The following is a 25,839-nucleotide window of genomic DNA, read 5'->3' on the forward strand; positions in this document are numbered from 1 at the left end:
ACTGAGAATAAAGCTGTGTCTCTAAATTCAAGAGCAAACATAAGTCAAGTCATTTTAATTTGTAAAGTGTTTTTCACAACACAAATCGTTTCAAAGCAGCTTTACAGAAAATCATGCTTTAATAGAATATTAAGCTGTGATGTTTTAAAGTCATCATTGTGTGGTTTTATAAGAAACGTGATTGTAAATTATGCCTTAAAAAAATATAATTATTTGTCTTTTGACCCTCAGTGAACAAGCTGAAGGCAACTGGCAAGGAACACAAAACTCAGAAAGATGGAGAAAAATAACCTTGGGAGAAACCAGGCTCACCTGGTTACAGCATGAATGTAATGCCAATATTAGTTATTTAAGTGTAATGCAAGTCTTAGAGGTCACGTGACGCCATGCAAGAAGCAGACGTGTGAGCGACAAGCTCTGCGCACTTTGCTAAATTTTTAATTATTTTCATGTTATAATCTGGTGAAATTTGATACACCCAGTTACACATTCGCTCTTTGAGGCAAAACATGGCAAAGAAGTCAAAATCCTCGGGCTCTGGAGACATTAAAAGACACTTACGTGTTCAGGATGAAAGCCCCGACAGGCCTACAGACCGGAGACTCGATTTGGATGGCGTGGCGGGAGAGGAGATCAAGTGTCAGTTGTCCAACATGTCGGTGATGTTGACTTGGAGGATCTCGCTGTAATACGTCGATCGATTACGGTGATGGAAATAAAATTCTCTGAGCTAGTTACAAGAGTGACTGATGTTGAGAGACGAATCGATTGTCTGGAATTAACCGCTAATCCGCCCACGACCAAAGTTGATTTGGAACATCTCCTTGAAAAGCTTGAAGATCTTGAGAATAGAAGCCACAGGTATAACGTTCGAATTGTTGGAATTCCTGAGCATGAGGAGGGCAGAGATATGGTGAAATTCCTAGACGAGCTTTTCCCGAGTCTGCTCGATATAACAGGCCACAAGCTGGAAATCGAGCGAGCTCACAGATCTGCTGAGGGAGAAAGGCCCCGACCGATTCTGGCCAGATTTCTGAGATCATCCGATAAAGATCTTGTGTTGCGCCAGGCGAGGAGCAAAGGGAATCTTTCTTGGAAGAACCATAATATTTTCTTGTTCCCGGACTTTGCAAACTCGACAAGAGAGAAACACGATCGGTTCAAGGAATGTAAGAAACTCTTACATCAGAAAAAGATCTCGTTTGCTCTGATGTTTCCTGCCAAACTGAGAACAGAAACGAAGGACGGTCACAAAGTATTTACATGTCCAAATCAGGCAATGTCTTTTATAGCATCAATGTCTGAGTAAACCATTGGATGTTTCTCATGTGAGTGGGTCGACTCGCTGTACTGGCATTTGAGGAAGCTGGGCGTCATTTTGATTTCTTTTTTCTTTTTGCATTGGCTCCGCCTAGCGGCTGGAGTTTGTTTTGTGAATAACACTTTTCCTTAAAGAAACTTTTGCATTGATGAAAGATTATTTTTGCATTGAAGTTCCCGGACAGACTGAGAGTGGACACTACGGATGACCGCAAAATATCTACATGCTCACACAAAGGATGTCTTTTATAAAGCTGACGGATTGTGTAAGTCATTTTATGTACTTTTATGCGGCCTCCGAGTGAATTGACTCGACCATCCGGGGAACCGAGATGCTGGTTTTGTTTCTTTTTGTATTGGTTCCGCCTAGCGGCTGGAGCTTGTTCTATTGAATAACACTCCTTTAGAACAGTTGTTGATTCATCTGTTCGTTCTTCATGCTTATTCCTCCTGCTGGCTGTAGTTTGTTTTGTTGAGTATTTTTACGAGACATTGGATTGATTACGTCATCCGTTGAACTCATAACAGCTGGCTCACTGAAAATTAGTTTGTCTGTCCGAGGAATCTGAATGGTTTTATATCAGCTGGAATTTGTTTTGTGGAAGATCACACCTTTGAGACAGTTCTGTGAATGAATTTACACTTTCTTTGTGTTCATTCTTCCTATTGGCTGGGGTTTATTTTACAAAGTATTTTCTGTTATGTAATTTTGCCTCACAAATTTGTGAGGCAAAATTGAGCAATCCGATGGCAAAGTTGTCGTGGGGGCTCGTGTGCGTTCATGGACCTTTTGAGTTTAGAGGGATTGTCGCCTGTTGGCGCTTTCGTGCGCGGGGTTAATTCGTTAGCACGTTTTTCTTTTTTCTGTTTGTTTTGTTCGGGGGGAAGTTCGGGGTTTGATTGTTTCAATAATGGGGAATGTGGTCTGTATAATTTTGTTTTTGACACACAATTTATTTTTTCTACTATATCTAAATGTTGAATGTTAATATGAGTGTACTATCTCTCTCCACATGGAATGTAAATGGGTTGGGGCACCCCATAAAAAGGAAGGTTATTATTTTTCTTAAACGTAAGAAATATGATATAGTGTTTCTTCAATAAATGCATCTTTCCCCGCAGGAAGCTGAATAATTTGGGAAGATATGGGGTGGATATTTTTTTTTTAGTGTTGGCTCAAGTGAGAGCAGGGGAGTCATTATATTGATAAGTAAATATCTACAATTCAAATGTCTCAAACAGAGTAAAGATAAATTAGGAAGAGTCGTTGTTTTAGCAGAAATTCAGGGGCAAAGTCTGAATTTGGATAATATTTTCGCACCTAACGCTGATGATCAGGGCTTTTTTATAGATCTTGAAGGGATGTTGCAAACCGCTGGCACCCCTCATGATATAATATTGGGAGGAGACTTTAATCTTTTGATGGACTCAGTCCTCGATCATAGTGAAGCAAATGTGTGTAAACCCCCTAGAACAAAATTGACACTTCACAGGATGTGTAAAAATCTTAGTCTTACAGATATTTGGAGACTTTTGAACCCATCTGGTAGAGACTATAAAAATGTTTTCATCAGTCCATAAGATTTATTCTAGAATAGATTTTTTTTTTAATATATATATCTAAGTCCCTCATTTCATCTGTTGTTTATTGTTCAATTGGAAACATTTTAGTCTCAGATCACGTCCTGGTGAGTTTAGAGGTGATGCCACATATAGAGAAAAAGAAATCATATAGTTGGCGCCTTAATGTGTCCCTTTTGCAAAATCCTGATTTCCAACAAATGTTAAAGACTGAAATCAATGTTTATATGGAGACCAACTGGTCCTCAGTATCCTCTGTGGGCGTGGCTTGGGAGGCACTTAAGGCGGTTCTTAGGGGCCGGATCATACAGTATGCCTCATTCATCAAAAAATCCAAAGCACGAGAACTTGTGGAGTTGGAAGGGAATATTAAAAGTGCCAAGGCAGAGCTGAAACGCCGAATGTCATCTGATGGCCTCAGAGAATTGACCCGACTGAAATACAGATATAATGTTATTTTGTCGCGGAAGGTGGAGTTTTGGCTATTCAGGGCAAGACAGTCATACTTTGAGTCGGGGGACAAAGCAGGGAAGCTTTTGGCTAGATATATAAAGCAGAGAGAGTCTTTTTCTACCATTCCCTCAGTGAAATCTGCTGGTGGTGAAATATTTACCTCAGCCATTGATATTAATAATGCCTTTAAAGAATTCTATCTTGATCTTTATAGTTCCACATCTTCGTCTACTGATGAAAATATTAGAAACTTTGTGGAACCATTAGAACTCGATGACTGAGCAAAAAAATTCTCTTGATTCTGAGATAACCTTGGAGGAGCTTGACGAGGTAATTAAAGCCTTGCCTACAGGCAAAGCTCCGGGACCTGATGGTTTTTCCTCTGAGTTTTTTAGATCCTATGCTACAGAACTGGCTCCACTTTTGTTAGAAGTTTATACGTAATCATTAAAGAATGGAAAGCTTCCGCCAACCATGACACAAGCCCAGATCAGTCTGATTTTAAATAGGACAAAGATCCAAGCGAGTGTAAAAGTTACTGTCCAATTTCCCTGATCCAGTTAGATGTAAAAATGTTCTCCAAAATTCTGGCTAATCGATTAAATCAAGTTATGACACCACTTATACATATAGATCAGGTGGGGTTTATTCGGGGTCGTAGCTCTTCTGATAACATCAGGCGTTTCATCAATATCATGTGATCAGTGGCGAATGATCAGTCTCCGGTCGCTGCCATCTCACTTGATGCCGAAAAGGCGTTTGATATGGTAGAATGAGATTATCTTTTTAGGATTTTGGAAATGTACAGGTTCGGGAACACTTTAATTGTATGGATTAAGTTACTTAATAGACACCCGGTAGCAGCGGTACAAACAAATGGATTAATTTCAGATTATTTTACTCTGGATAGGGGCACCCAGCAAGATTGCCCTCTTTCCCCATTATTGTACTGTCTTGCCCTGAAATCATTAGCAGCCGCAATAAGAAAGGAGGATGATTTTCCAGGGGTGGTGGCGGGAGGTGTAGGGCATAAACTTTTGCTTTACGCAGATGATATTTTATTATACATCTCCGACCCCACTAGGTCTATGCCTAGCCTCCACAGAATTGTTCATTCCTTTTACAAGTTCTCAGGATACAAAGTCAATTGGTCTAAATCCGAATATTTGGCTTTGACAGCGTACTGTCCAGTAACGGCCTTCCAGTGGCCCAAACAGGGAATTAAGTATTTGGGAATTTTATTCCCAGGAAATTTGTCTGATTTAGTCAGAGTTAATTTTGATCCCTTAATAAAAAGGTTTTCGAGTGATGTGGGCAGGTGGGCTTCATTACATTTATCGATGATTGGGAAGGTTAATGTTATTAAAATGAATTGTATTCCAAAATTCAACTACCTGCTACAGTCCCTCCCTGTAGATGTCCCCCTCTCTTATTTCAAGCAATTTGATAGCATAGCGAAGTCCTTTATTTGGAATGGTAAGCATCCCAGGTTAAATTTCAATAAGTTACATAGGCCGATTGACAAAGGTGGACTAGGCCTCCCCAAGATTTTGTTTTATTATTATTCATTCGGTCTCAGACATTTGGCTCATTGGTCACTTCCACCTGAGAGAGCCCCTCCCTGGTTTTGTATTGAAAAGGAAGTTCTTGCACCTATCTCGCCACTGCAAAGCCTTTCGATTAAACTAGCCGGAGAGGTTAAGTCACACCCCGTTATTTTGCATTTGAACTCGATATGGACAAAAGTGTCCAGAGTGTTTAATTCTGACATTTATTTAAACGTAGCCTCGAGCATATGGCTGAACCCTAAACTATGCATTAATAAGTCCCCTTTCTGTTGGTCAGAGTGGATTGTGAGGGGGGTTAATGCACTCAGTGACCTATATGGGGGTGCAGTATTGAGACCTTTTGAAAATTTGGTTCAATATTTTGGGATTCCCAGATCTCAATTTTATAAGTATTTACAGCTGCGCCACCTACTCTGCACTATTTTTGGGAGTGGCACGCACCCCTCCAGTGCGGCAGATACTCTGGGAGTGGTGATTGCTGCTTTTGGGAAGGGTCATGAGGCATCAGCGTATTACTTCCTGCTAATTCAAAGTCTGGGGGATGGAACTTTGAATTCTCTCAAAAAATTATGGGAGAAAGATCTAAACTTGACATTGGAAGAGGGGGTGTGGGCAAGGATCCTAAAAAATGTCAAGTCTGCATCTAGAGATGCAAGGGTTCGCCTTGTGCAATTTAAGATTTTACATAGATTTTACAATTACTCTAGATGGTATAGGCTTGGTCTTAAAGACACACCCACCTGCTGGTGATGTCAATCAGAGGTTGGAGACATAACTCATGTCTTTTGGGGGTGTGTTGAGATCCAGGAGTTCTGGTTGAAAGTTCAGAGTCTTATATGTGATGTATTGGGCACTCGGCTTTCACTTTGCCCCAGACTCTATATTTTGGGCGATGGGGTTGTCATCGATGTTGAGAATCGTCACATAAAGAGTTGGGTCCTAACGAGCGTCTTGATCGCCAGACAGGTTATTTTAAGGGGTTGGAGGTTGGTTGGAGTGCCCTCATTTCATGAGTGGTGCTCAGAGATGGGGAGGGTGGCGGCCTTTGAGGAAGGGATGTATAGAAGGCTGAGAAATCTGGGGTTATTTGATAGGAAATGGGGCAGATATTTGGCCTTTTTGGAAGGCTTTTGGGGAGGGGTAGTGGAGAGGGATCTCTAGTTTTAAATATTGTGTGCAATTTGATTGTTTTTTGAAAATATGCTTTTTATTTATTTATTAATTTTTTGTATGTGCGTGTTTTGTGTTTTTTTTTTTAATATATATATACATATATATATATATATATATATATATATATATATATATATATATATATATATTTTATATTTATGACCACTGGGGTGAGTGTTTGTGTTGGGTGGGGGTTTTCGGGGGGAAGGGCTTAATTGTACATAATTTGATTCCGCATTTTCTGCGATGTTTATTTAATTTGTTGAATGGAATCAATAAAAATTGTTAATATCAAAAAGTGTAATGCAAGTCGTGTTTTATGTGAGAAAACTGAGTAGATGTTTAAGCAAAGGGTCCATCATGAATGAACTATGGAAGTGCACATATATCTAGTGTCCTTTGTTATTTGGTTGATGAAGGATTTAGTTGGCATTAATTATTGTCATTGTATTCCATTTTAAGCAAGTGTAGTCCATCCTATGACCAAGAAATATATTATTAAGAGCATATGAGCTCACCTATAAACATTTCAGAATAAATAACTAACTGTATCTTTAAAGTATCAACAGCTGTTTGCTCTGATGATAAATTACTGTAAAATAATCTAATGTATATTTCTGTAACTCTTTAATTTAGAAGTGAATTAAAAATGATATTTTGTTGTCACTGAACAGAGACCATTATGACGCTGGTTATGTACAAACACATTCCAGCTAAATGGTCTGTTTTCATGAATATGAAGGCCAGAGTATCTTTAAAATGTTGCACTGTTTATATTGTTTGTTCTGTTGCTCTTGGACAGTTCAAAAGGGTCTAAACCTCAATATGAAAGTCAGTCATTTCTAACATTCAATTTGCTTTGTGGAAATATTTACAGTTTTTGCAGTGTTGAAAGTTGATTACAAGTTAAGTTCATGAATAAACTGCTGTACAAGACACATCAAGGGAATTAAGTTTTGTGTTCTCGTCACATTTATTTAGAAACTTTAAAGACTGCTTTGGACAATACGTAGCTTATTGTGAGAAACACTATACAAATAATAAAAATAAAACGATGGGTTATATATGCTAAGGTGAGAAACAGTTTTCAAATTGTATTACAAATGTTAGCTCATTAAGTCATGTAGTCCAGGGGTTTCAATCTGAGGTTCGGGGGTGCGAGGAGGTCCACAGACAAAGAAAAGAAGTGGACCTAAAATAAAAGGTAAAAAAGTTCACATTTACTGTACACATATTTGACATTTTGACAATTTCATTTTTATTTCATTTTATTTTCTAAAGACTGGTTAGACTTCATGAGGCAATATTTTGTTTAATGCTGCTTTTGAAATATTTATTGTGAAAAGAGATGTAAATACATCTTACATTAATAGTGTGTAGAAAAATTATATACTGTTAATAGTGTGACTATACTGTATATACGGTATACATCGTATAGCCAGATAATAAAAATTAATTTAGTATTATATATGTTAATACAAATTTAATATTTTCCAGACAATATTTACAAAATATATTTTGGCTTTAGTACACTGACAATATAAACATCAATTATTTACTTTTCCAAACATATCATATAATATCACACACATTTTCGTACAGTATAAATTAGTCTTTATACAGTGCCTGAAAATCATCATATTTGGGGGGTCCTTCACATCAAAAGGTTTAAAATCCCCTGGCCTAGTATATATTAACAAGACAGTGTTGTTATAATTTCAATAGTTTTTATAATGCACAAAACCTGCCAACAGATTTCATTCTACTGTTACAATGATGTAATGAACAAAGCAATAGATATTTATTGATGAACACACACTCACACTCACACACACACACACTCACACACGCACACACACACACACACACACACACACACACACACACACACACACACACACACACACACACACACACACACACACACACACTCACACACACACACACTCACACACACACACACGCACACACACACACACGCACACACACGCACACAACACACACACCACACACTCACACACACACACACACACACACACTCACACACACACGCACACAGCACACAGACACACACACACACACACACACACACACACACACTCACACACACACGCACAGACGCACACACACACACACCACACACGCACACACACACACACGCACAGACACACACACACAACACACACACACGCACACACACACACTCACACAGACACACACACTCACACACACACACACACACACACACACACACACACACACACACACACTCACAACCACACACACACACAATTTACCCAAAACTAAATAATGATGACCACATCTCAGAGCATAAAAACTAAAAAAAATGTGTTAACGCATTTTTTTTTTTTTTGGTTTGATTGTTTTGTTAACTAATACAAATCCTAAAAATTGTTTACACAATCACAGAACGAGAGGACACGCCGACAGTGTGTTTGGCGACATCTGACGTCACAGAGAGGAACTTCCGCCTTTAACAGCCCGTCGAGGGACAGAAATGAATAACTACAAGCTTCAGGAAGTATAGAATATACTTTATGCAATATTTTAAATTTTAGATCAGGAACTGGTGAAATAGTAAAAGCAATACTGAGATTCTTTAGAAATAATGGTCTTAAACATAGAAATATGAAATCTTTTATTCTTAGAGTTCATCTCGTCACACGCGCTGTAGGTGGCGACATGAACCGCCAGTAAACACACAGAAGAAGAGAAATGAACACGTGAAAAACATGACACGCGTGACAGCTGATTTATTCTTCAGCAAACACTGAATTTCACCGACTTTACTGTAGTACAGGAACTTAAAACACGTTAAAATTGGCAGTACAGAGAACACAGCTCGTGTTTACAGTTCAAAACAGCAGCGGACTGTGACATTTATTGATAAATTAATAAAGTCATGGAGAATTCTGAAGAAGATTCGCTTCAGTTGCACGAGGATGAAGAAATAATCGAGGTAATTGATCTGAATGACACAGAACAGACCGCAGGTGAGTGTTTTTCAGTATTAATGCTTCATACATACAGATGACGTGTTTGTAAACTGCTGTAAATGTGCTCTTTTAATCACAGTTATGGATGTTTACATTGATATTTACTGTGTGTGTTCAGATGATCTTGCTGATGAATTGGAGGATGTGGATGTTGCTGAAGATAAAGGATGGGAGACTGAAGATGAGATGGAATCAGAACAAGACGACAGTGAACTCACTTTCTCCAAACACACTGGTGAAAACACACTCAAACATCTGTGTGCAAGTATTGATTTACCCGAGACCTTATGGATCATTATTATCTTTGCAGGTTCAGTGTTTTGTGTTCGTTTGGATCCAGTGACTAACAGTCTTGCAGTAACTGGAGGAGAAGATGACCGAGCGTTTGTGTGGAGCGTGAGTGATGGTGACCTGCTGTTTGAATGCACCGGTGTGTAAAATCACATTAAACATGTGCACAATCAGTTTATTACATTCACACTCTGATCAACAACATCTGTTTCCTGATTCAGGTCATAAAGATTCAGTCACGTGTGTTGAGTTCAGCTGCGACTCGAAGCTGGTGGCATCTGGAGATATGAGCGGACTCATTAAAGTCTGGAAAGTGGAAAACAAGACGGAAATCTGGTCGTTTGAAGTCGGAGATCTGGAAGTAAGTCTGAAACATGTAGACGGCTCTCGGCGTTCACTCTTCATCAGGGTTTAATGTATGTTTTATTTCGCAGTGGTTGGAGTGGCACCCGTGTGCTCCGGTCTTACTGGCTGGTACAGCCGATGGAAATCTGTGGATGTGGAAGATTCCAAGCGGAGACTGTAAGACATTTCAAGGGCCCAACTGTCAGGCGACCAGCGGAAAGATTCTCTCTGATGGTGAGACTTACAGAAATACTGGATTTGTTGAATCTTCTGTTGTTCTGTGTTTTAAGTGTCTGTTATTTGTACAGGAAAGAAAGCGATTGTAGGCTATGAAGATGGAACTTTACGTCTGTGGGACCTTAAACAAGGAAATGCCATTTATGTCATCAAAGGTAGTTTATATTCGTGTTTCACTCACTTTAAAGCTCACTTGACTCTGTGTGCTTTAAAGTCCTGCACAGGTATTTGTGTGATATTTGTGCTGGTGTTTGAAGTTTAGGCTGAATGTGTGTGTGGTTTAGGTCATGATGGTCATCAGGGGGCACTCACATCGATGGCGTGTAATAAAGACGGATCACTGGTTCTGACTGGGTCAGTGGATGGTCAAGCTAAACTCATCAACTCATCCACAGGGAAGGTGAGTGGCGTGTGTCTGCAGCGAGGCTTTTGTGATGGTGATTTAAGGGAAGTGTTTCTCATATCTTGCAGGTCTGTTCAGATTGAGTCACGGGCAAGATATTTCTTGACTGAAAATATCGTGTTTGAATATCTTCTCATCTGAAACGTGCATTTGTTTGAAACATAATTTCTTTCATTTATGTGTTTTAGTAAATTAATAAAATACAGTAAATAACATTTATTTATATGATTAACTGAAGAAATAATCAAAGATTATCAAAATAATCGTTTCTTGCAGCCTACTTTATACATGAAAACCATGAACAAAACTATGCGTGATGAAAGAAAATGCGACCCAGGAAACATTAAATACACAATCTGGGTCTCGAAGCAAAAGTTGAGAACCGCTGATCTAGAGTGTCCAGCAGTGTTATGGAGTATATGGAGGAATATCTCGACATTTGATATTGTAGAATAGTGTAATCTGAGGTTTGAGTCTCATTTGAGTAGTATTCAAGAAAACATTAAATATAATAGAGCTTCTCATGTGATCTTTTCAGGTGTTATGCTCATTTTCCACTGAAAACAGTGAAGTCAAAGACTCTATGGAGGAGCAAAATCCTAACTCAGTAGAATCTGTGGGCTTTTGCAATGTGTGAGTAAAATAAAGTACAATGTTTTATAATTGATCAAGATATAAGTGTTTAGTAGGTGTTTGGGTGTAGTGTTGGTTTGCTGTATGTTTCAGGTTGCCTCTAATTGCTGTTGCGTATCTGGACGGCACTCTGGCAATTTATGACATGAACTCTCAGAGCGTCAGACACCGCTGTAAACATGAGGTAAGAACTGAAGTTACAGAGTGTCAGTCACATATAAGGAGCTGTTGTGCTCATGGGGACCGACTTTGAGTCCTGTTTGGTTCATGTCCCATTACCGTCTCTCTCTACATTATCCTGTATAATAAAGAAAAACAAACTGACGGACTGCATGAATTCATTAATATGCACAAACATCTTTATTATTGTGCTCGACAAAAACACTTTTCTTTCACCCTTGACTCACTGTGTCTCACACTTTTAGCTCACACTTTTCTCTGTGTGTGTGTTAGGTTGGTATTGTGCACATGCAGTGGGAGGAAGCGTCTGCAGTCGTCAGCACCTGTAATCTCGCTGGTGTCGTCACTCTGTGGGACGCTCGATCGGGTCACATGATGTCAGAATACCGCGGTCACGGTGCTGAGATTCTGGACTTTGTGCTCAACAGGTCTGTTAAATTGAGAGTTAATGATAATTAAACTCAGAGACACTGCATGATGTAAAATGAATGTTTCCATTATATGTGTAATTATTGTGTTTAGTAGTGCTAGTTAATAGTGTTGATTAGTTCATGGTGCTTCACTGGATGTTTTCACACTGCAGCTGAATGTGGCTTAAATCCCCATGTGACAGATCTATTTTCTGAACGACAGTGAACCGCAACAACTTGTTGACTTTTTACAAATTTGATCTGAGTCACTTTCGTTCAGTTATACATTTGATTACACACAGTATGTGCGTGTAAAGACACCTGATGCAACAGTGCTGTTTACTCGTGTCACTCGCACAGAAAACAAAGTTTCAATATTTGTTTAAATGCAAACACTGAAATACAAGCAAATCTGAAATAATTTCTATTTCTAGTCCTCTGAAAAACAATTTTCATTATCCTGACACCTTGGATAGTTTTAAACTCCGAATCTGTTTTGGAGTTTTTATTAAAAATGTGTCTTAAACATGAAATTATAATTGCTATTATTATAATCGATTAACAGCATTAGTCTGAGCACACGCTTGTGTACCTTGATATGTCATTCCTCTAACACGAGGAAATATAAATTTTCACATCATTCGTCGTTCATCAGGTGGTATTTTGTTCCAGTGTAGTTATTGTGTTTGTTCTGTCATGTCACAGAGATGCATCAGTCGCCGTGACCGCTGGAGGGGACCATAAAGCCAAAGTGTTCTGTCTGCAGAGACCCGACCGATAGAGAGACCTGCTTCTCCTGCGTCCTGAAACCAATTAGACTTCAGTCACATTTCAACTCCATAAGGCCAACTTTTCCAATCTTTGACACTTTTAACATCAATGACTGTGTGACTCTTGACAAACTTATTATTGTTTTATCTTCATTAAGCTCCATGCAGGTAGAATTGGGACACATATGATATATGTGATATTCTATTTTAAAAACACGTTGTTCAAGTGATTAATCATTTTTCTTTACAGTAAACACTGGATTTATTCGTAGGTTCAGTGTCCAGACTGTTGAACTGACCAGACAGATTAAAGATCTTCTGTTGTTGAAGAACTGTTTGCTTTGTGTGTTTGTGTTGTCTTGTGTTTGTTTGAGGAGAAACTCTAAGCAGCTTTTCTCATTCTTTCCTTACAGTAAATCATCAGCGGTGACACAAAATCGGCAGCATACACTTGACTGACAAGACCATTGTATGATGTTATGCTTTTGATGGCCATAAATTCTGTTGTAGATTAATGTCATGTTGAAACACTGCGTCTCTTTCACTAATTGCGTAAAAGTGTTCTTATGTGTGCATAAAAAATGAAATCAAAATGAGTCGTAGGTCACAGTGCACCATTTTTTGAAAAATTTGATTTGTCAAAAAAAAGATTTGACTGTTTTGTTTTCTAGAGTTTTTTGATTAAACAAAGTCTCCATTTTCAAATGATGTCAATGTTAACATGAAACTCAAATGAAATGTTTTTATTCTCTTTAATGTGGTGTTTCCATTCAGACAGAAGCGCTGCATTGAGTCTCCTCCAATCAGCAGCCTTCAAATTACAGCAAGAAAAGAAACGCATGAATAAACATCAGAGGGGATGTTGAAAGATACAATGCCAATGGCTGAATGATCATCTAATGTAATCGACAAATCAGTTTTTCAACAGAGAGAAGACAAAGTCAATGAACTTTGACCTAACGGTTGCCTACATTTACCTCAGGAAAGTTATACAATGTCCATAGTCAATTATCTTAAAATTACCTTTAGAGAAGAGCAAATTGCTAAAGTTTAAAAAAAAAACTATTACGGTCAGAGATATAACAACAGATGCAGAGTAGATAACTCATTTCAGAGGATTTAACTGTGCCGGCACCGGTGGATACACAATAACATATAAAGGGTTTCCACGCAACCTCTAGAACTAATATATGTATTTTTATATACAAATATCCACTGGCGGCCAGAAGTTTGGAATAATGTACAGATTTTGCTCTTATGGAAAGAAATTGGTACTTTTATTCACCAAAGTGGCATTCAACTGATCACAATGTATAGTCAGGACATTAATAACGTGAACAATTACTATTACAATTTGAAAAAAAATTCAGAACTTCTTAAACTACTTAAGTGTTCTCATCAAAAAATCCTCCACATGCAGCAATGACAGCTTTGCAGATCCTTGTTATTCTAGCTGTCAGTTTGTCCAGATACTCAGGTGACATTTCACCCCACACTTCCTGTAGCACTTGCCATAGATGTGACTGTCTTGTCGGGCACTTCTCACGCACCTTACAGTCTAGCTGATCCCACAAAAGCTCAATGGGGTTAAGATCCATAACACTCTTTTCCAATTATCTGTTGTCCAATGTCTGTGTTTCTTTACCCACTCTAACCTTTTCTTTTTGTTTTTCTGTTTCAAAAGTGGCTTTTTCTTTGCAATTCTTCCCATAAGGCCTGCACCCCTGAGTCTTCTCTTTACTGTTGTACATGAAACTGGTGTTGAGCGGGTAGAATTCAATGAAGCTGTCAGCTGAGGACATGTGAGGCGTCTATTTCTCAAACTAGAGACTCTGATGTACTTATCCTCTTGTTTAGTTGTACATCTGGTCTTCCACATCTCTTTCTGTCCTTGTTAGAGCCAGTTGTCCTTTGTCTTTGAAGACTGTAGTGTACACTTTTGTATGAAATCTTCAGTTTTTTGGCAATTTCAAGCATTGTATAGCCTTCATTCCTCAAAACAATGATTGATGAGTTTCTAGAGAAATCTGTTTCTTTTTTGAAATTTTTGACCTAATATTGACCTCAAGACATGCCAGTCTATTGCATACTGTGGCAACTCATAAACACAAAAACAATATTAAGCTTCATTTAATGAACCAAATATCTTTCAGCTGTGTTTGATATAATGGCAAGTGGTTTTCTAGTACCAAATGATCAATTTATCATGATTACTCAAGGATAAGGTGTTGGAGTGATGGCTGCTGTCTAGATTTGATCAAAAATGACTTTTTTCAAATTGTGATGGTGTTGTTTTTTTACATCAGTAATGTCCTGACTATACTTTGTGATCAGTTGAATGACACTTTGATGAATTAAAGTACCAATTTCCTTCCGAAACAGCAAAATCTGTACATTATTCCAAACTTTTGGCCGCCAGTGTATAAGTCAGATGTTTACATACACTTAGGTTGAAGTCATTGAAGTCAGTTAACTGTGCCTTTAAGCAGCTTGGAAAATCCCAGAAAATGAAGTCAAGCCATTTGACAATTAGCCAATTAGCTTCTGATTGGAGGTGTACTGAATTGGAGGTGTACCTGTGGATGTATTTTAATGCCTACCTTCAAACTCAGTGCCTCTTTGCTTGACATCATGGGAAAATCAAAAGAAATCATCCAAGACCTCAGAAAAAATAAATAAAATTGTGGACCTCCACAAGTCTGGTTCATCCTTGGGAGCAATTTCTAAATGCCTGAAGGTACCACGTTCATCTGTACAAACAATAGTACGCAAGTATAAACACCATGGGACCACACAGCCATCATACCGCTCAGGAAGGAGACACATTCTGTCTCCTAAAGATAAACGTAGTTTGGTGCAAAAAGTGCAAATCAATCCCAGAACAACAGCAAAGGACCTTGTGAAGATGCTGGAGGAAACAGGTAGACAAGTATCTATATCCACAGTAAAATGAGTCCTATATCAACATAACCTGAAAGGCTGCTCAGCAAGGAAGTAGCCACTGCTCCAAAACTGCCATAATAAAGCCAGACTACAGTTTGCAAGTGCACACGGGGACAAAGATCTTACTTTTTGGAGAAATGTCCTCTGGTCTGATGAAACAAAAACTGAACTGTTTGGCCATAATGACCATCGTTATGTTTTGAGGAAAAAGGGTGAGGCTTGCAAGCCGAAGAACACCATCCCAACCGTGAAGCATGGGGGTGGCAGCATCATGTTCTGGGGGTGCTTTGTTGCAGGAGGGACTGGTGCACTTCACAAAATAGATGGCATGATGAGGAAGGAAAATTATGTGGATATATTGAAGCAACATCTCATGACATCAGCCAGGAAGTTAAAGATCGGTCACAAATGGGTCTTCCAAATGGACAATGACCCCAAGCATACCTCCAAAGTTGTGGCAAAATGGCTTAAGGACAACAAAGTCAAGGTATTGGAGTGGCCATCACAAAGCCCTGACCTCAATCCGATTATTGTGGGCAGAACTGAAAAAGCGTGTGCGAGCAAGGAGGCCTACAAACCTGACTCCGTTACACCAGTTCTGTCTGGAGCAGTGGTTCTCAGAGTGTGGTGCACGCCCCTTAGGGGGGTTATGGAGGTATTGCAAGGGGGTGTGGAAGATTGACCCGTCTGCAAATTTCATTCACTTTCACACATTCAACAAAAATAGTGAAAATACATAAGAACTGATGTGCGCAATTTATTTTCATCTGTCTTTTCTCCTGTCTTGTTTAAACTCGCGCCTGGCACCACAGCGCATCCTGCGTGCGCAGCTCTAGACAGCCCAAAGCATTGATGTCAGGTGCGCTCATGTAAACAAGGTCATTCTTGCGTGCGCACCAGATTCAAATGAGTGACGAGGTGAATTAACACTTAAATTGCGGTCTGTTCCTCACACAACACTATCATATGGCTTCAGAAGAATTGAAATCTAAGGCACAAGTGTTATGGATGACTTTAATGGCACTTTTATGTGCTTTCAGAGCTTGGACAGCCACGATCCTCTCGTTACTCAATCTTGTGCTTCGCAGATTAAAAAAGAAATACTTATTTTGAGGGTGAGTAAATGATGGCGGAAAGGTCCTTTTTATAAAAGTTTATCAGTATCATTACTTTACTCTGGATAGGGGCACCCGGCAGGGTTGCTCTCTTTCCCCATTATTGTTCTGTCTTGCCCTGGAACCATTAGCAGCCGCGATAAGAAAGGAGGATGATTTTCCAGGGATGATGACAGGAGGTGTTGCGCATAAGCTTTTGCTTTATGCAGATGATGTTTTATTATTCATCTCTGACCCTACTAGATCTATGCCTTGCCTCCACAGAATTATTAATTCCTTTTCTAAGTTCTCAGGATACAGAGTTAATTGGTCTAAATCCGAAGCTTTGGATCTGACAGCATACTGCCCTATAACGGCTTTTCAACCATGCACCTTCCAGTGGCCCAAGCAGGGCATTAAATATTTGTCCATTTTATTTCCATCAAATTTGAGTGATTTAGTTAGAGTTAATTTGGACCCTTTAATAAAAAGGTTTTCGAGTGATGTGGACAGGTGGGCTTCAATACATTTATCTGTGACTTGGAAGGTTAATGTTATAAAAATGAATTGTATTCCAAAATTTAAGTACCTACTACAGTCTCTCCCCGTTGAAGTTCCCCTCTTTTAATTTAAACAATTTGATAGCATAGCTAAATTCTTTATTTGGAATGGTAAACGCCCTCGGTTGCATTCCAGTAAGTTACATAGGCCAGTTGACAAAGTTGGGTTAGGTCTCCCCAAGATTTTGTTTTGCTATTATGCATTTGGTCTCAGACATGTGGCACATCGATCACTTCCATCTGAGAGAGCCCCTCCCTGGCTCTTTATCGAAGAGGAGGTCCTCGCCCCTAACTTTTCATTGCAAAGTCTTTCTACCAAGCTGCCCGGAAAAGTAAAGACACATCCCATTATCTTGCACATGCATTTAGTGTGGACAAAAGTGTCCAGAATGTTTAATTCAGACATTTATTTAAATGTTGCTTCGAGCATATGGCTGAACCCAAAATTATGTACTGATAAGTCTCCTTTTTTGCTGGACAGATTGGATTGTGAGGGAGGTTAATACACTCGGTGACCTATATGAGAGTGGAGTGTTGAGATCCTTTGAAAATATGGTTCAAAAATTTTGGGATTCCCAGGTCTCAATTCTTTAGGTATTTACAACTGTGCCACCTGCTCTGTACTATTTTTGGGAGTAGCATACACCCCCCTAAAGTGGCAGATACTCTAGAAGTGGTGATTACTGTTTTGGAAAAGGTCATGAGGCATCAGTGTATTACTCCCTGTTAATTCAGAGTCTGGGGAACGGAGCTTCAACTTCTCTCAAGAGATAATGGGAGAAAGATTTAAAGTTGGTATTGGAGGAGGGAGTGTGTGCTAGGATTCTAAAAAAGTCAAGTCTACATCTAGAGATTCCAGGGTGCGTCTGATGCAATTTAAGATTTTACATAGATTCTATTGGACCCCCTCTAGATTGTATAGACTTGGTCTTAAAGACACACCCACCTGCTGGCGATGCCAATCATAAGATGGGGACACAACCCATGTTTTTTGTGGTGTGGTAAGATCCAATAATTTTTGTTGAGGGTTCAGAGTATTAAATGTGACATATTGGGTACTCAGATTTCATTTTTCCCCAGACTTTGTATTTTAGGCGATGGGGTGGTCATTAATATAGGTGATAAATACCTAAGAAATTGGATTCTAGACAGTGTTATGATCGGCAGACAGATTATTCTTGGGGGATGGAGGTCGGCTGGAGCGGCCTCATTTTGGAAGTGGTGCACGGAGATGGGCAGGGTGGCGGCATTTGAAGAAATGTCAGATAGAAGGCTAGGCAACCTGGGTGTATTTAATAGGAAGTGGGGCAGCTATTTTACCTTTTTGGAAGGCTCTCAGGGTGGGGCAGTGGAGAGGGATTTATAGTTTTAAATGTGTGTGATTATTATTATTATTATTCATATATATATATATATATACATAGTTTTTTTTGTTTCTTTGTGTGTGTTCTTAGCTTTGACCACAAGGATGTTTGTTGGGGGTCAGGGTGGGGTTGGGGATTGTGAGGGGGAAAGGGAATAATGGGGGTTAAAAGCTGATTCTGTACATATATGTTTTGTTTTTCAGTTTCATTTGTGGGAATCAATAAAAAGGGTTAATCTAAAAAAAAAAAAATTCCCTGCATTCTGTTGTGTAGTAAATCAAGTCAAGTCAAGTGGCTTTTATTGTCATTTCAACCATATACAGCTAGTACAGTACACAGTGAAACAAAACAACGTTCTTCCAGGACCATGGTGCTACATAAAAACAACATGAAACAACATAAAAAACACAGAACTACATGAGACTACACAGAACTAAAAGACCTCCACATTTCTACATAAAGGGCATGTGCAAACATGTGCAAACAGTACAAGACGGAACAATAATTGCTGAAACCAGACAATAGGCACAGTAAGAGACAGTGCAGCACTGATCAGTACACAGTTCTAGTGTGAAAGTGTCAGATGAAACAGGTAGTGCAAAAAGATATTACAATATAATAGAAAAAGCTGTGAATGTAAACATAACATACTATGACATAGTATTCAGCAGATAAGCTTATACTATATATGGACATAGCAGTTATTGGGGTAGCAGCCAGGTAGAACTGACAAGAAATTAAGAACAATATTTTATGAATAAAGTAGCAGCAAAAAAATGTGGGTAGATAATACAGAAATGTGCAAAATTGCAAAGGGAGTATATGCACTTCTACGAAAACAAGATGATAGATAAGAAAAGAAACCTTGTTGTGTACTGTGAGCAGTACAGTGATTCAGGTAGTCTGACAGTCATGTCATGAGAGAAGTGCAATAAGATGCAGTTTAAGTCAGACTTCCAACTTGTTAATGTGTGCAAAAATTTTAAACTCCAATTTCACTGAGATATGGGTGCATGACGTCAATCAAACATGTACAAAGTAAATTATGTACAAAGGAGATGTACAAAGTAAATTATAAACATTCACTTTTATTGAGGGGGGCCTGGGTAGCTCAGCGAGTATTGATGTTGACTACCACCCCTTTAGTCACGAGTTTGAATCCAGGGCATGCTGAGTGACTCTAGCCAGGTCTCCTAAGCAACCAAATTGGCCCAGTTGCTAGGGAGGGTAGAGTCACATGGGGTAACCTCCTCATGTTCGCTATAATGTGTGGTTCTCATTCTCGGTGGGGCGTGTGGTGAGTTGTGTGTGGATGCCACGGAGAATAGCATGGGCCTCCACACACGCTACGTCTCCACAGTAATGCACGCAACAAGCTACGTGATAAGATGCACGGATTGACGTCTCAGATGCGGAGGTAACTGAGTTCCTCCGCCACCCGGATTGAAGCGAATCACTATGCCACCACAAGGACTTAGAGTGCATCGGGAATGGGGCATTCCAAATTGGGGAGAAAAGGGTTGCAAAAAAACAAAAAACATTCAGTTTTAATAAATAATATGAGTCAAAGTTTCTACATTAGGCTACATGATAATAAAAAAACGTTTAGCAAATGTTTGCAGAGAACGGTGTTCAAAATATGGCAAATTATACTGTCTTTTTCTAATCGCACACCTGTACAACAAATGCTAGCAATGCAGCATCATGTATGAGTTTGGTTTCTATGAGACAGGGTGACAATCGAACACTTGCTAGGGAGCATTGTAGTTTTGTTTGTTAAAACATCATCTTCCGAGCATCGTGTAATGGAATGCCTTTATGGTCGGAGATATCAAGTTGGGATTTCCTACATCCCACATTGAATGGAACGCAGAATGCATGGGTTTAATTTTTGTATTGGGATTAGGGTTAGGGTTGATAAAAAATAAAAGCATAAATTCCCTTTTTTTGTGAGCATAATCACGTGCACTTTAAACAGTAGAGGGAATTAATGATAGTTATTTTCTAAATTCATTAATCATTTTCAATAGTCAATCTATAATTTATATCTGTTTATTTTTCGTGCCACCTGAAAAGCGAAAAACAACACTGGCACTGTTGTGTGACGTCATTGCATCACTGTTCAGGTTTAAAATTTCAAACGTACATTTTGTTTGGTCAGCATCTTCTTCTGTATTGGAAAATCATCAATTTGTTTCAGCTTTTGTGATTGGTCAAGACTTCATTGCTCCTATCAGCCTGGCCAATTGCAGCCCTGCTCTGTCATAGCTACATTTATAAGAGCTGGAATCACACCTGCAGGCTGTTTGGGTGTGATCATTTGAAATAGCAGCGTGAGAGTTGAAAGCAATGGTGGGTGAGTCCAAAAAAATAATACGTATCAGTGTAATAATTTATTTTCTAAAATCTCTTTACTTCATGTTTATAATTACTTCAAAATTTTAACACGTTTTCATTTAAACTTCTCAATGAGGATTTTGGGAAATTACAGACATTACAGCAGTTTTCTATTACAGCTTAATTTTCTGCAAAACTGCTTTGAAACGATGAGTGTTGTGAAAAGTGCTATACAAATAAGTTACTGACTTCATACAGTGCATCCGGAAAGTATTCATGGCGCTTCACTTTTTCCACATTTTATGTTACAGCCTTATTCCAAAATGGATTTAATTATTTTCCTCAATTCTACAAACAATACCCCATAATGACAACGTGAAAGAAGTTTGTTTGAAATCTTTGCAAATTAAAAAAAAAAAAAAAAATAGAGAATTTTTCACATGTACATAAATATTCACAGCCTTTGCTCAATACTTTGTTGAAGCTCCTTTGGCACCAATTACAGCCTCAAGTCTTTTTGAGTATGATGCTACAAGCTTGGCACACCTATTTTTGGGCAGTTTTTCCGATTCTTCTTTGCAGGACCTCTCAAGCTCCATCAGGTTGGATGGGGAGCGTCGTTACACAGCCATTTTCAGATCTCTCCAGAGATGTTCAATCGGGTTCAAGTCTGGGCTCTGGCTGGGCCACTCAAGGACATTCACAGAGTTGTCCCATAGCCACTCCTTTGTTATCTTGGCTGTGTGCTTAGGGTCATTGTCTTGTTGGAAGATGATCCTTCACCCCAGTCTGAGGTCCAGAGTGCTCTGGAGCAGGTTTTCATCAAGGATGTCTCTGTACATTGTTGCATTCATCTTTCCTTTGATCCTGACTAGTCTCCCAGTTCCTGCCACTGAAAAACATCCCCACAGCATGATGCTGCCACCACCATGCTTCACTGTAGGGATGGTATTGGCCAGGTGATGAGCGGTGCTTGGTTTCCTCCAGACATGAGGCTTGCCATTCAGGCCAAAGAGTTCAATCTTTGTTTCTCATGGTCTGAGAGTCCTTCAGGTGCCTTTTGGCAAACTCCAGGTGGGCTGTCATGTGCCTTTTACTGAGGAGTGGCTTCTGTCTGGCCACTCTACCATACAGGCCTGATTGGTGGAGTGCTGCAGAGATGGTTGTTCTTCTGGAAGGTTCTCCTCTCTCCACAGAGACGCTGGAGCTCTGTCAGAGTGACCATCGGTCACCTCCCTGACTAAGGTCCTTCTCCCCCGATCGCTCAATATGGCCGGTCGGCCAGCTCTAGGAAGAGTCCTAGTGGTTCCAAACTTCCATTTATGGACGATGGAGGCCACTGTGCTCATTGGGACCTTCAATGCTGCAGAAAATTTTCTGTACCTTTCCCCAGATCTGTGCCTCAATACAATCCTGTCTCAGAGGTCTACAGACAATTCCTTGGACTTATGGCTTGGTTTGTGCTCTGACATTCACTGTTAACTGTGGGACCTTATATAGACAGGTGTGTGCCTTTCCAAATCATGTCCAATCAACTGAATTTACCACAGGTGGACTCCAATCAAGTTGGATCTCAAGGATGATCAGTGGAAACAGGATGCACCTGAGCTCAATTTTGAGTGTCATGGCAAAGGCTGTGAATACTTGTGTTTTATTTATTTATTTATTTATTTATTTATTTATTTATTTTTTATAAATTTGCAAAGATTTCAAAAACTTCTTTCATGTTGTCATTATGTGGTACTGTTTGTAGAATTGAGGAAAATATTGAATTTAATCCATTTTGGAATAAGGCTGTAACAACAAAATGTGGAAAAAGTGAAGCGCTGTGAATACTTTCCGGATGCACTGTAATTGCTTTTCGATTTGAGAAATATTTGTGGCAGTTGGTGACAGTGTGGCTGGTTTTGAGGACTGTTTGATGCTGAGTTCTAATGCACATTTACTCCAGACTCTTCTAAAGAGATTGATGGCCTCTTCTTGGCTTCCTTCACAAATGGCTTAGTCTCTTGAGTTTTGAGGGATGACCTTTGGTCTCTGCACTGTCTGGGTTGTGTGATTTGTGCTTCCACTCATGGATAATTGATACAACAGTGCTGACTTTTTATGTATTTGTTATACACTTTTCCCAAACTGATGCAGTTTAAGTACGCTTTCTCCTGCTGTACATTGCTCTTTGTCACTGTCCTTCAGATCTGCACTGACCAATAATCCGTATCCAGAGTTGTATTTTATTTTCAGAGAAAAATGCTTGTTTAAAGTCTTGCAGGTTGAAGCCAATTATTGGGTGACTGTGTTGCCATAAGGGCATTTTTTTTCAGCTGTGTAAAAATTGAGCTTCCAAAACAGAGGTTTAATTATTTTTCCAAACCATTTTAGGTTATTAAAATTAACAATTATTTTAAGTTGACATTTGGTTTTAAGATTAAATGTTTTCAGAATGTATTGCACAGAAAAAAGTTCAATAGACTTTTTCAGTAAAGTGGGAAAATTGGTTTGAGTCTGAATACTTTTCCAAGGCACTGTGTATGTAGGCTTTATATATTTTCATACATGGTCTGTGAGTGCAAATACTTCAAGTATTTTACATGCTCTTGAGTTTTGCAGCATTTTCCTTCATATGCAGCCCTCTGGCTCCATGTTGTTTCTCAAGAATTACTATGGGGACCACAATATCCTATTATGTGGATTTATGTGATGTTTTACAGTGGTGTTTGAATGAAGTGTTTGTAATTTTTATAATCACTCTTTTCACTGTCATTTTGCCAGAGTTCAAAAATGTACTTGGAAAAACCCAAACGATAAACCTTTGCATTTTTTTTTTTTAAACTGCTGAGGATTCACTCTCAAGGGTTATCAATGTGTCAGTGTGTGACAGACATTTTGGTTAAAATGCAATTTTAATCCATCTCTGGAAAACTGAGTGTTTTGTTAACATGTAAAACATGCCATCTGTTTTTGCTCTTCTAATATCAGTTTTCACTGTGGTCCCTCATGATGGTTTTAAGTTGCTTCATTTTGTGGTCACACTTCATTCATATTTAGTGAGTCATTGAGCTCAGTGTTGAAAGGAAGGTTTCAACACGTTAAACTGAATTTCAAATGTTAATTTATTTCTATTCAATTGTATTTTATTTCTTTAGCTTTTGTTCTAAATAGTTTTGCAACAAGCTTTTGTGATCTAAATCATATTTCACTGAGCTTTTTTGTTGTAATTCATGGTTTAGCTGCAAGCTCTTGTTCTAATTCTTGAGCTGCGTTTTAATTTATTTTACTGCGAGGTCTTGTTTAGATTCCTGAAATTGCAGCAAGCTTTTGGGTTCTAATTCTTCATTTCATTGCGAGCCCTTGTTCCAATTCTTGATTTCAGCAAATTTGTGTTTTCTAAATCATGGCTCTTGTTCAAAACTATGATTTTGCAGCAAGCTTGTGTTTCAATTCATTATTTCATTGTGAGCTCTTTAATTCCTGATTTTGCAGGAAGGTTTTGTTCCCAATCATGATTTTGCAGCCATGTTAATTATTTTGCAGAAAGTTTGTTCTAGATTTGTTTCACTGCAAGCATTTTGTTCTAATTCATGATTTCATAGGGAGTTCTTTAATTCATGATTGTGCAGCAACATTTTAATTTTTACTGTGAGCAATTGTTGATTGTTTTACAACACCTGAGAAATGTTTGTTTCTTGCAGAAATGCTAAATCTGCACACCACATCAGCCTTCATCAAGAGGATGTCAAAATCTCCTGGCATAGCCTTTAAGACAACAGGACACTGGTGCACAAGGATGATTTAGACATTACAGACATAACCTCATTTTCTGTTATAGAATAATTTTCTGTAAAGCTACTTTTGAAACTGTTGTGAAACATGCTATATAAATTAAAGTGACGACTTTTTGTAAAAGGATACTTTCACCCTAAAGTACCATGATCCATGACCGATGAACTCAGTGGGCAAAATTACTTTGGAAACTGATTTAAGGAGGAATATCCATCGTTGGATTGGACTTAGATTGAGGGAGTGGAACAGGAGAATGGAGTGTCTTTTATAAGCATTTTATGACAAATTTTGGACATTTGTATGAGACTAACCAGTACTGTGGATTGATAAATAATGCTGCACATGTGCATAAAGGTACATTTTGTTGATCTTTCTGCAGACATTCAGAGACTGATGGAAGTGACAAACCAGTGGAGAACAAACCAATGAGAGTGGTGAAGTATGCAAAGACTGGAACGAGCTGTGGAGGAAAAGCTGATCAAGATCGAGGCCTAGCTGATGTACTGTAATGAGACAAGTCAGTGTGGACACAGCAAGGTAAATGTAGCCTTATTGTTTACAAGTGCTACACCTGTGGTAATGCAAAATTGTGCATCTGAAATTCCTCAGACAGTAACGATAGTAGTTTCATATGTTCCATCAGTGGAACCGTTTTCAGTATTAACCAATTTGAGATTAGGCTCACACATTGGTAAACATTATAACAATTTCCCAGTTAACATATCCAGGTAGAGATTTGAATCTTCACGATTTGAAAATTGTAGAAGATGAAAATGGGCTAGCAGTGGGTTCTCGGCATTTAAGGCTAAAAAAAATTAAGTGACACCAGTTTGTTCTATTCATGGCATGTGATAGACAAACATCTAAAAACTCTCCACAAGCTAACATCTTGAAAGTTTATATTTCCACCAAATTAACATCTTGTGGAGTTTTTTCCATTCCTTGCCATGTCGTGGAATATTGAAGTCCTTTTTTTCCCAATTATAAGAAAACTCTCAAAGTCCAGAGTTTCAGTGTCAAAGGTTAGTTTGAGCCAAACAACAAACCCGAGATGCCAGCTGACGATCTGACTCTCTTGGTGCGGACTCTCATTCTTGTACAGTTTGTTATCTTGAATTACCTCAAACATGCTACTCTTATTTTTTTTTATAATCAATGGGTGCTGTTCGTCACCATTATTTCACAGAGCCTCTGACTTTTTAATGGTGGAAATCTGGCTTTTAGTCCTTTTTTTCCTTTCTTTTTTTTTTTTAAATAACCTTTTAATTTATTGTGAAAGTATACATTGGGTAAATGGAATATTGCAGATTAAGCATAATACAGTAACTTTGGCTGTAGTAATCTTTAACTATTGGCTATGTTTCTCAGTACCTAGGAATG

General features: G+C 38.7%; 1 protein-coding gene across 1 annotated transcript; it reads left to right on the plus strand.

Moving 5' to 3' along the window:
- Positions 1 to 8,792: 8,792 nt before the first annotated feature.
- LOC127449526 (angio-associated migratory cell protein-like) lies at positions 8,793 to 13,138 on the plus strand. Its single transcript, XM_051713013.1, has 11 exons — positions 8,793 to 9,109; positions 9,231 to 9,347; positions 9,423 to 9,542; positions 9,625 to 9,764; positions 9,838 to 9,982; positions 10,057 to 10,140; positions 10,270 to 10,385; positions 10,927 to 11,021; positions 11,115 to 11,205; positions 11,475 to 11,629; positions 12,317 to 13,138. The coding sequence occupies exons 1-11, from the start codon at positions 9,019 to 9,021 to the stop codon at positions 12,390 to 12,392; spliced, it is 1,230 nt and encodes a 409-aa protein (XP_051568973.1). The 5' UTR covers positions 8,793 to 9,018; the 3' UTR covers positions 12,393 to 13,138.
- Positions 13,139 to 25,839: the final 12,701 nt, after the last annotated feature.

Source organism: Myxocyprinus asiaticus, chromosome 12 (genome assembly GCF_019703515.2).
Source record: "Myxocyprinus asiaticus isolate MX2 ecotype Aquarium Trade chromosome 12, UBuf_Myxa_2, whole genome shotgun sequence".
NCBI lineage: Eukaryota > Metazoa > Chordata > Actinopteri > Cypriniformes > Catostomidae > Myxocyprinus > Myxocyprinus asiaticus.